We start from the raw sequence: 12058 nt of genomic DNA on the forward strand, positions 1-12058 counted from the left end.
CTCTCTCCTTTTTTTTTTTTTTTTTTTTTTGTCGGTCATGGGGCCTGAACTGTGGGCCTGGGCGTTGTACCTCAGCTTTTCAGCTCAACGCTAACACTCTACTACTTGAGCCACCATGCCACTTCCAGCTTTTTCTGCGTATGTGGTGCTGAGGAATCGAACCCAGGGCCTCATGCCACCTTCCCAGCCCTCTCTCTCTTTTTTTTGTGCTGGGGCTTAAACTTATGGTCTGTGTTCATAGCTGCCATTGTACCACTTGAACCACAGCTCCACTTCTGGCATTTTGTTGGTTAACTAAAGATAGGTTTCCTCTCTGGACTGACTTCAAACCTCAATCCTCAGGTTTCAGTAGCTGGAATTAACAGGCATGAGCCACCTACTAAAATGTTATTTCTATTAATATGTCATTTGTTTATTTTTAAATACATAAATACCTAGAAAAATGTTCAGTTTCCATTTCTAATACAGTAACTAGTTATAATGAAACTTACACAAGCACTTGGCACTGGTGTCTCACACCTAGAATCCTAGCTACTCAGAAGTCTGAGATCTGAGGATTATGCTTCAAAGCCAGCCCAGGCAGGAAAGCCTGTAAGACTGTTATCTCCAAAGCCAGCCCAGGCAGGAAAGCCTGTAAGACTGTTATCTCCAATTAACCACCAAAAAGCTCGAAGTAGAGTTATGGCTCAAGTGGTAGACTGGCAACCTTAAGCAAAAAAGCTAAGAGACAGCACCTAAGCCCTGAGTTTAAGCCCCAGTACAGGCACACACACAAAAAAATGAAACAAAAATCTTACATCAGCAAATGTTCTTTGGGATTCTCAATAATTTTTAAGACAGCTAAGACTAAAGGGCAGTTTGAGAACTGCTACTACATAAAGACTGTGCTTTCTGTCATGATGGGATGGAAGCACTTGGTACAGTGTAGCCAAGAATGAGGAGTGATTGGCACATTCAAAAGGAATCTAATGGAAATGAATAACTACTACTGTTGAAATGGAGATCAAAGCTTACTTATTGTGAAAATAAGTAATTTCATCTTAAATCATCAGTTATTTGATAATAATAAAATGGATTCTCACTTTAAAGAAATAAAGTAGCAGAGTATAAATAAAGAAAGTGGACAGTATGGAAAAAGAATGAAAATGTTTTTACCGCCAAACCAAATACCTTAAAAATGAGGCAGACACTCTGCTTCCAGCGTACAGCCCTCCTTTAATGCAGAGGTCCTTACAGTTTACTTTAGTAAATTTCCCTCCCTCCGTGGTGCACCCTGTGCTTACTTCCCTTGCTTACTTTCATTTTATTCTCCCTTCTTCTCACACGTCTTTCATTTCTGTTCATGCTGCTCCCCTCTCCTCCTTCTTCTAAGAACATCCCATGGGAGATACTACCTGCACAACAGTAGATGACAAAAGGGACACAAACACCCAGAAAGAAAAGAGGAAAGGAAGAGGGAGGGAGATGGCAAGAGACAGAGATAGAGACAGAGACAGAGCAGTACGTGGAGTGTGTGTGTATTGGAAAACCAAACTGCAAGACTGGAAAGGATAACATTGGCTATGTATTTTAGCCAATGATAACTGAATTTTCTAGCAAACGGTGAAAGAAAGGTAGCACTTACCATATCCTAACTTGCCCACTTCCTGCTTACTCCATGCTGCTGCCCTGGGTTCTCAATTTAATAAACCTTACCTTTTCCTCAATTTTCCTGACTGGCCCTCTCAGGTGAATGAACACATTCTTACCCAGGTGAGTACTCATTGTTTCCTGAATGACTGTTTTACTGCACTAACAGCGTAGCAGCGAATTGCCCCTATTCAGTAAGACAAAAAATGATGCTTAATAAATACCTGCCAACTTAGATTACTGTGGCGTGGGGCACCTTCATCTAGGCCAAGGGTATTCAGTTCTTCAAAACTGAAGTTTAGTGTGTAGGGAGCTTGGTTGGAGAGCTCGGTGTGTGGCAATTCATTGTGTGAAGACCGGCGAGCAGATTCACCATGAGGAACCGTGGCGCTGGTGTTCTCATTAAGAAAACGTGCATCTTCAGGAACCACCTGGCTTTCTGCATTTCTCATTTCTAGAACCTTAGCAAAAGAAAAAAAATCTCTATAAAGTCACATTTAGAAACTTTAGAGGTTTAAAAAATATAACATTATAATGGAAATAAGAAAGCATACTCCCTTAAGTAAGTTTCTAATGAATTTGCATTATATCTTTTTTTTTTTTTTTTTTTTTGGTCGGTCGTGGGGCTTGAACTCTGGGCCTGGGTGCTGTCCCTCAGCTCTTCAGCTCAAGGCTAGTGCTCTACCGCTTGAGCCATAGTGCCACTTCCGGTTTTCTGGTGGCTTATTGGAGATAAGAATCTCACAGACTTTCCTGCCTGGGCTGGCTTTGAACCATGAGCCTCAGATCTCAGCCTCCTGAATAGCTAAGGATTACAGGCGCAAGCCCTCAATGCCAAGCTGTACTGTATCTTTTTATATTTAATTTTAATAATACTAAGAAAAAAGTAGTGTCAGAAATAATCATATATAGAACTACTATATTGTTATTTTAGTTTAAAAATGAACTTGAGGACAAAAGAAAATGCACTTGGAGGGTGTCAAAGAAACCCGAGCTGGAGAGTAATATAAGCTGTAAAAGTGAATTTAAGCAGGAACTATTGTAATAGCTCAATGTAGAACAGGATGAACAAGGACAAGTGGGAATTTATACCCAAGGAGTAGGGTGAAGATCAGCTACAGGAGAGTCTGACTAAATCTATTTGCCAGGACTCTTGAAGACAAAACATGTGGGCAGACATAATCTAGAAGTAGTCAGTGCACAGGAGGTACTTGATCAGATATCAAGGGTATTTGTGTTGAGGGAAGGGGTTCTTTCTAAACTACATAGCAGTAGACACCAATCTACGGCATCTATGGTGTCTGTCCAGGACAGACACTGAAGGCTGAGGTCTAGACAGCTCAGGGGCCTAGCTGGAGCTAGGTCAAGGACAGAATCTTTGTCAATACAGAAAACCCGTGTGTGGTCACTTCCTCAGATTCTTGAATGAAATGCCCCAGCACAAAGACTGCCTAGTGCTGCTATGTACATCCTCCATGACACCTGGTATACACAAGTATAAAATTAGTAGAGAAGATTTTCTTTTTTTGGGAGGGGTCATATTCCTGTTTATTATTATTATCTTTAAGTAGCTGTACAAAGAAGTTCCCATTCTTCAAAACAGTCTATGAGTACAAAATGTCTGACAACATTGTCACCCATCTCTCGTCACCATCCCTTCTCTCACTGTTTTTCTTTGAGATTAGATGATTACATAAATTTTACATATTTCACAGTATTGTGGAATAGTGATAGAGTCACAAACACATTTTTAACTTTCACAAGGCAAATTGTCATTATCACGGTCTATACAGTGTGTGAATTCTATGAGCTTTGACAGTACAAGTGATTTTTTCCACATCAGGTGATGGTTACATTTCTTTCCTTTTGCTCAGTGTAGGCTATTCCCACTTATTCTGTTCCTCCTCTGGCTTCCTTCTGTTGCATGCATATATCTACCATATATATGGTCTAGAACATGGAGTCATTTAGCAATGATATGACAAAACAGGTGGCTGTCCTTTGTTTCTTGAGTCCTGTTACTTTGCCATATCTTCTTGTATTTTGGCTTTAGCATCCACATATCAGGGAGACCTTGTGCTGTTTGTCTCTTTATTATTGCTTACTTCGCTCAAAATAATCTGCTCTTCTTCCATCCATTTCCCTGCAAATGCCATTATTTTGTCCTTTCTAATGGCTACATAATATTCCATTGTATACAGGTACCACAATTTTTAGATCCACTCATCACTAGTGGGTTGTTTCCAAATCTTGGCTATTGTGAACAGTGCTGCAATAAACATGGATGTGCACTGTGTCTTTGCATACTGGTTCCTGTTGCTCAGGGTAGACGCCTAGGAGTAGTGTGGCTGGGTCATAGGGGAGGTCTATATTTAGCTTTCTGAGGTACCTCCAGACTGTTTTCCAAAGTGGTTGCATTAGTATACATTCCCACCAGCAGTAGGGTTCCTCTTTCTCCGCATCCCCTCCAGCATCTGTCGTTGGCTGACTTTAGTATGTGAGCCATTCTGACTGGGGTAAGGTGGTATCTCAGTGTTGTTTTTGTTTATATTTCCTTTACAGCCAGGGATGATGAACATTTCCTCTGTGTTTCCTTGCCATTTGTATCTCTTCTTCTGAGAAGTCTCTCTTTAGTTCCCTTGCCCATTTCATGATTGGTTTGTTAGATTTGTGAGGGGTTAGTTTCTTGAGTTCCCAGTATATAATAGATATTAGACCCTTGTCTTGATATTTTGCTGGTAAATATTTTTTCCCAATTAGTTGGTTGTCTTTCTAGTTTGGTTGCTATTTCTTTGTCTGTGCAGAAACTTTTTATTTTAAGGTAGTCCTATTTGTCCAGTCTCAATATGAAGATTTTCATATGGACAAGTATCAGCTTAGGCCAGGACTTACTGGTTCTAATTTTATAAAATGTTATAAATAATTTTATATGTTATAATAAAATCTTTCTATAAATGCCACAAGATTATAAATATCTTACTGTGCTTCTGAAAAGGTGCCAGTCTCCAAAATTCATATTCATCTCTTTCTTCAGCTCATCAATGTTGCACTGAGCTAATACACGCCCATTTATGTTTGCCTGCATAAAAAGTACAAACAAAATCTAAAATATTCTGAATTACTACTGATTAAAAAGTAGTTTTAAGGAAGGCATTAAAAACTAGGAAAAACTAGCTGAATTTGAACAACATATGCCACTTTGTATTTTTTCAAGTGGAAAACACTCAAGACAAATCACTCTTCAGGGACAACACATATGCTAACACTCCCAACTATTTCTAAAACCACTTACTCCAACATGGGTACAACACAATGGCTTGTTTTTCTTTTTTAATCTTAGAAAATATTAACATGAACTGGAAGAAGACAGTAACGCCTGTCTTTGTGACTGTGTTGGTTCTAAATGCAGAGTGACAATGACCCAATTCTAATAGATAACTTCAGCCACAAAGAATGGCCAGCACCACTAACTTCCCAACCTGTTAAATGCACACACACACAAACTGTCTTACCACTTTTGGGTCTCTGAAATTTTTGTTTCCCTCAATAAGCATCTTCTTTATTAATAATAGAGACAGCTTACTGATTTTATGATGTATAAAGACTGACTCTAGGGCTGGGAAGGTGGCTCAGTGGTAGAGCACTTGCCTTGCATGCATGAGGCCCTGGGTTCAATTCCTCAGCACCACATAAGCAAAAAGAAAAAAGCCGGAAGTGGCGCTGTGGCTCAAGTGGTAGAGCGCTAGCCTTGAGCTGAAGAGCTGAGGGACAGCGCCCAGGCCCAGAGTTTAGGCCCCACGACCGGACACCCCCCTCCCCCAAAAAAGACTGACTCTATTAACTTGTAAAATTTGAGTCTCTATGCTTACAATAGGCATGACATCCTGTTGGTAAGTTAAATCAAAAGAAAATGTACACAGAATCAGTTTGTGGTGGAAGCCTTTTACTGATAATGCCAAGGAATTTATGGCATGAAAGAACTGGATTGCTATTCTGGGTTCAAAAATCCAGGGTCAGTGGGTAAAGAGCAGCAGGAAGAAAACTACTATCCTGAAGGAAACCAAATCCCCTCAAGGGGCTTGAGTTGGAGTCTTGCTTTCTGACATTAACCTGGAGGTCTCCTTTGTCCATGGGAAGGCAGTGCTGACTCATGCAGACAGGGATCAGCACAAACCCAGGACTGGAGAAACAGACATTATCTGAAACCTTTCTGGATAAGTAAAATTAGTCAGATGGTATGTATAAATGCTCCTAATCCCTTAAGACATTTCGCATAGACACGAATCTTTAAAGTATGTAGTCACTAAAAACAACTATTATTGCTCTGTTTAACACTGTGATATCAAAACATAACTTAGTGGGGGAAAATTCCCTTAACTGAACTCGGATAATCTCACATAGGAAATGTCTTCTCAGCAATCTCAGGTATCAGGGTACCTACCAGAACTGTGAGAATATGATCTCAGTAGAAACCAATTTCCACAGATGCACCAGCCTTGAAAGCCCCAAACTAGGTGGCTTCACTGAATGTAATATGGCTATATATCTTAGGTGTCACATAGCTGAGGATTTGTGGGAAGTGAAGTAAGTGTGGCTTGCTCTGATAATGATTAAATCACACAAGTATATATTAAATATATCCTTTTCCAAAATATCTGGGACCAAGTGTTTCATATTCCAGAGTTTTTCCAATTTGGAAATATTTGCAGACCTTACCAGTGGAGTATCCCTAATCCAAAAGCCCGAATTCTGAAATGCTCTGAAATCTGAAGCTCATATTCATCCACATTCTCAAAAGCTTCATCTTTCAGATTTTTTTATTAACTCAACCTGCACAACTAAAGAAAACAAACCATATAAAAGAAGGCCATCAAATATTCTGTTCCATACTGGAAAGATGAGTATTTAGCTAAATTGAAATCTTCTAGAGCTTTCTATTTCTCATCAACGCATTTTTGGCACTTATATTAGATCGTTCTTAAAATAGAACACTAATTCTGCTACTTTATAATTTTTTGGTTTATTTGTAAGATGACATAGACGTGTAATGTCAGGATATAAAATACTAAGAATCCCATATTGCATTTAGAGCTTTCCTATTTCAGCTGAGACCCTGGCCACTTTGAGCAGCTCGGAGTATGTGGTCCAGAGGCCTGTCTTCTGCCCCTCAGTCCTGTCTCTAGACAACAGGCATGTCAATGTACGCATCACCTTTTTGATCGTTGCACAATACTGAGGCAGCATGCTCTGGTCCAGCCCTTCTATTTGCCTCAACTTCTCACACACGGTGTCCACAGTCATTGCATTCAGTGACAGCACTGTTCCTGTGGCAGGGCCTGATCCCTAGGTAAGCCAAAGAAAATACAAAGATGAATAGCATTTAATGCCAACTATGTGCAATAACATAAAATTCAGTAAGTTATCCTACTGAAAAAGTACAACCAATGTCTGTGGCATGTAAGGAAACAGCATTAAGGAATAGATCTAACTACACTCAATAGTTTTTACTATAGCAAAGATAGCCTCATCAAAATCACTTTTCTTAAATGATAGCCACGCATTGGCCAAGTTCACAAATGTCTACAGCCAACTTCAAGAGATAAGGGTGCTACCTTAAAAAAGAGAAAGAAGAGAGGTTAAAACAGAAAAAGAGAAAAAAGTTACTGATACCTTTATTATAGGAATACAAAAGACAAAAATCTTTGAGATAATTTTAAATGAGTATATTATAATGATAATATTAAATGAGTAGCTTTAAGTGTTTCTACAAACTACCTCAGTAGTCTCCACAGTTGAAGTTTTCATAGCTCAACTGTATTTGTGTCCAAGGAATCTTCAGAACCTGTACAACAGATTCCAATAATGGAATCTAAACACATGTGAAAGTAAGTAAAACTTATATAACATTCTTATTTAAAATGAAAAGTCAAAGCCGGAGCCAGTGCCTCACACCTGTAATCCTAGCTACTCAGTGGGCTGAGATCTGAGGATTGCAGTTTAAAGCCAGCCCAGGCAGGAAAATCTGTGAGACAATCTCCAATAAACTATAAAAAAAAAGTCAGAAGTGGAGGTATGGCTCAAGTGGTGGGTACAATACTAGCCTTGAGCAAAAGAAGCTCAGGGACAGGCCAGGCGCTGGTGGCTCACACCTGTAATCGGTTCAAAGCCAGCCCAGGCAGGAAAGTCCATGAGTCTCTTATCTCCAATAAACCACTAGAAAACCGGAAGTGGTGCTGTGGCTCGAGCGGTAGAATGCTCGTCTTGAGCTGAAGAGCTAAGGGACAGCGCCCAAGCCTAGAGTTCAAGCACCATGACTGACAAAAAAAAAAAAAAAAGAAAAAAAGAAGCAGCAGCTCAGGGACAGCAGCCAGGCCCTGAATTCAAGCCTTAGGACTGGGGGTGGGGGGTGGAAGAAACAAGAGTCAAAATAATAAATAAGTCTAGCATTTATTTACAAGAAATACATTTTCTGATGTGGTGACATTCTAAAAAAAGATCTGCCTCTGGTCAACTGTGCATGATTGCATGATTCTCCTCCATTACAGAGCTGTGTATGAATGTCAAAGGAGGCCAAGTTAGGCCTTACAAGTCACTTGCTAAATAGCTAGCTAGTGTAGATTTGAACGAGACCCTGATTTCTCAGCTTTAATATCAATTTCCTAGTTACTTTGCTCCAACTATTTTAGAAGAGACTATAGAAGCTGTAACCATAACACAGAGATGACAGAGCAACTGATCTAGAAGATAAAGATATTCCAAACAATCTGTTTACTCTTAAATCTAATTGTCTATTATAAATAAGATTTAGCATATCCTTAAGAGTATATTGAGCACATATTTTTGCTGCCTTTTTAAAAATCACTTTCAGGACAAGAGTAAACTATTACATAGCTGAAAATGCCTCTTAGTCACTTGTTAAATTTACTTGCAATGTGAAAGCATAATAATCTTACTACTAACTGGTAAATATATAGAGAACCAGTCTATTTATAACACATACAGATATTACATATGAATATAGCTAGGGGGTCAGATCATATTAAACACACAGTTGGAGTAAGAACGCTATGAGTTAGGGAGTCTTAGCAAGTTTATAGGTACATATAAGTTTGGAAATTAGTGGCAGGGAATATAATATAATTTGTTTTTTTTGTTTTTGTTTTTTGTGTTTGTCAGTCACAGGGCTTGAACTCTAAGGCCTGGGCACTGTCCCTGAGCTCTTTTGCTCAAGGCTAGCACTCTACCACTTTGAGCCACAATGCTACTTCCAGTTTTCTGGGGATTAAGTGGAGACAAGAGTCTCACAGACTGTTTCCTGCCCAAGCTGGCTTTGAGTGATCCTCAGATCCCAGCCTCCTAAGTAGTTAGGATTACAGGCGTGACAGTATCCAGCAAAACAAATATTTGTTTTTAACTAAGTATAAATGTCCGGGGTTGAATAATTGCTTTTAATATATGAACAGCAAAATACGAGTCATAATTTAGTTTTAATAGCTCCACACACAGCTCTACTTTGCCTAGATTACTATAGACAATAGTCAGTCACTATGTATTATGAAAAATCTGTCTATGAATTCTTAATACCATATTTGTTTTCCTTGTTAAGCAACTTTACTGAGATTACATATGATAAATAATTCTCAAATTTAAGTTATAGGATTCAGTAACTTTTTTTGGTCAGTTGTGGGGCTTGAACTCTGGGCCTGGGCCTGGGCGCTGTCCCTCAGCTCTTCAGCTCAAGACGAGCGCTATATCACTTGAGCCACAGCGCCACTTCCAGTTTTCTGGTGGTTAATTGGAGATAAGAAACTCACAGACTTTGCTGCCCAGGCTGGCTCTGAACCATGACCCTCAGATCTCAGTCTCTTGAGTAGCTAGGATTAAAGGCATGAGCCACCAGCGCCTGGCTACAATTCAGTAACTTTTAAGTTTATTTGCATAGTAGTGAGCCATCACTATAATAATATAGTAATTTTCAAAATCTCCAAAAGAAACCCTGTATTTATAGACTAATTGTGCATCCCTCCAAATCCTACCCCCAGCCCCTGGAAGCCAATGAGTTACTTTCTGTCTCTAGGGACTAGATATCCCTATAAGCATTACATACAAATAGAATCATACAATACATGACCATTCTTTTATTGGGCATGTTTTCAAGATTCATCCGTGTCAGTATCTATGTCAGTACCTCATGTCTGTTATTACTGAATAATATCTATCTTTAAATGATCTTAAATTTTTTAAATGTTTTATTGTTTAACCTACTTCCTTGCTCTGGAAGCATTTATAATCTGCTTACTTTTTTTTTTTTTTGGTTCAAACTTTATAAAAGAATAGTTTGACTAACAAAATAAACAATGCTTATGCTGGGTTATAGACCATCAAATAAATATCTGTAAGTTCATATTGATTCAATTAAATATTTGTGGAAATAAATGTTAGAAAAAAGACAGTATCCCTTTTTGGAATTATAATTAATAAATGTGGAAGAGAAAAGTTGAAAATACTATCTGGCAAACACCACAACAATAGTAAAGGTACAGATCCATCAACAGATGCTAAAATTAGTGCGATTAATGAAAAGTAGCTAAAAAGGGCTGTATGAATAGAACCCCAATTGAGTCTTTAACTCCCACTTTCTGAATGGGGAGTAGGAAATACCTCTTTTTCTATTTCTCCCTACTTTATACTGATATACTAAAAAATAAATTCTTGCTAAAACATCAAAAAGAAAGAAAGAAAAAAGGCCATGAGTATGGATCACAGAAGGCAGAAAGCCTTCCTAGTGAATACAAGGCCCTAAGTTCAAATACTACTACCATCAAAATAAAAGACCATTTCTTTTTTGGTACTGGGGACCTAAACCCAGGACTTTGTACTTGCTAGACAGTACTTTGCCACTAAGCTACATCCCAACTTCAAAATAAAGAAAAAAGAAATGACTTTGACCAAGAATCTATGTATAACCAAAATAAGGATCTTCTGATGGAAATCTCATAAAAAGCAAGGAAAAAGAGCTCAAAAGTGATAAAGAAACAGTAAGAAAAAAAATCTGTATCTATATATTAAACAATCCAGTAACTAAATTCTTAACAGAAACTACATGCATTATTTTGAGAATACACAGAATAGTTTACATGATAATATTTCAGCATCTACCATGCGCATTTTCCTTCTGATTTATGGGGAAGCCAAAACTTATATTTCAGCATAATGATTTTATAAATACTTTAAAATGTTATCTAATTTAGACATTTGAAAGTAGCAAATGTTAGCTTGTTTAAATTGTTAAGCTTTAAAATGCATACAAATTAGAATTTCTCTAGGTAAAAGTAAAATTATTATCACTAATACCTTGAGGTAACTTCTTTATACTGTGAAGTAGATTAAAACATTATCATCTTTAGTAAATTCAATAAATAAGCTTACAATTGATAAATAGTGCCATGCAAAGGCCAAAAGCAACTATTAAAATAAAACCCAAGGCAATGAAACAAGCTCAGATTTATCAAGAGCACAGCATGAGCTATGCAGCCAAGGCCTACATCTAACAGCCTAATAGGTAAAGTGAAGAAGATTTCACTGAGAATTTCTGTACCTGTCTCTGTTTGTTAAACCCAGAGTCACATAGCTTTAAGGAAGGAATAAAACAGAGTGAAGGACATGAGCATAAAACAAAACATCAAACCACAAGTATTATGTATGCAGGCAGCACTCTAGTCTTTCTCTCTCTCTCTCTCTCTCTCTCTCTCTCTCTCTCACACACACACACACACACACACACTCACAGAGTTCATTTCAGTAACAAGTGCTTGGTTAGCTTAAAATTATATTCTTATCATCCATATGTTTCTAATAAAAGAGTAAGTCATGCACCATACATTTAGTAAGAAAAAAGTTGCTAGGGCAAATCAATACTCTCCTAAATCCAAGCTTAAATGACAAAACCCTTCAATAGAGGGAAACGGTAATACTGTTCAAAAAGTAATGTACTCATTACCTGACTTATGTAACTGTATCCCCTCTGTACATCACCTTTACAATAAAATTTAAATTTAAAAAAGACTTAGTTAATTAGACTACCATATGACTTCTTCATAAAAGGGAATAATCTGGCCACACTGTAGTTAATGCTCAGAAACACATTTTTAAATGTGCGTTTTTTCAAAGAAATATCTCCAGACTTATAGCTGAAGAAACCACAAAGGTAAGAGAGAGGAAAAAAATGCCTGAATACTACAATTAGCATAACTATTTAGTCATATATAAGCTTTAAAATTATTTCAAAGCAAGCAACCATTGCTGTTCACTTTTTTCTTATTTAATTGGTGGCAAATATTCTTCAAATACTTAGAACAGCTTAGTGATGACTGACATCACTGTGTTAATTTATCACACTGCTTTGGTATGGTAAAGAGCAGGGCTTTCC

The 12058-nt window shown here is 37.9% G+C and overlaps 1 protein-coding gene across 13 annotated transcripts in view; it reads right to left on the bottom strand.

Moving 5' to 3' along the window:
- Kidins220 (kinase D interacting substrate 220) overlaps positions 1-12058 on the bottom strand; it is a 106636-nt gene that overhangs the window by 12202 nt on the left and 82376 nt on the right. For 9 of the 13 annotated variants that reach the window (XM_070015229.1, XM_070015227.1, XM_070015228.1 and 6 more), the window contains 3 exons: positions 6841-6972; positions 4610-4708; positions 1854-2090 (listed from right to left, as the gene is read on the bottom strand). In XM_070015229.1, the coding sequence (XP_069871330.1) occupies positions 1854-2090; positions 4610-4708; positions 6841-6972 (468 nt within the window). Of the gene's footprint in view, positions 1-1853; positions 2091-4609; positions 4709-6840; positions 6973-11227; positions 11261-12058 lie in introns of all 13 variants that reach the window. The other 4 variants (XM_070015226.1, XM_070015217.1, XM_070015218.1 and 1 more) reach the window with 1 other exon arrangement.

Source organism: Dipodomys merriami, unplaced genomic scaffold (genome assembly GCF_024711535.1).
Source record: "Dipodomys merriami isolate MVZ:Mamm:240054 unplaced genomic scaffold, mDipMer1.0.p SCAF_110, whole genome shotgun sequence".
Lineage (NCBI taxonomy): Eukaryota > Metazoa > Chordata > Mammalia > Rodentia > Heteromyidae > Dipodomys > Dipodomys merriami.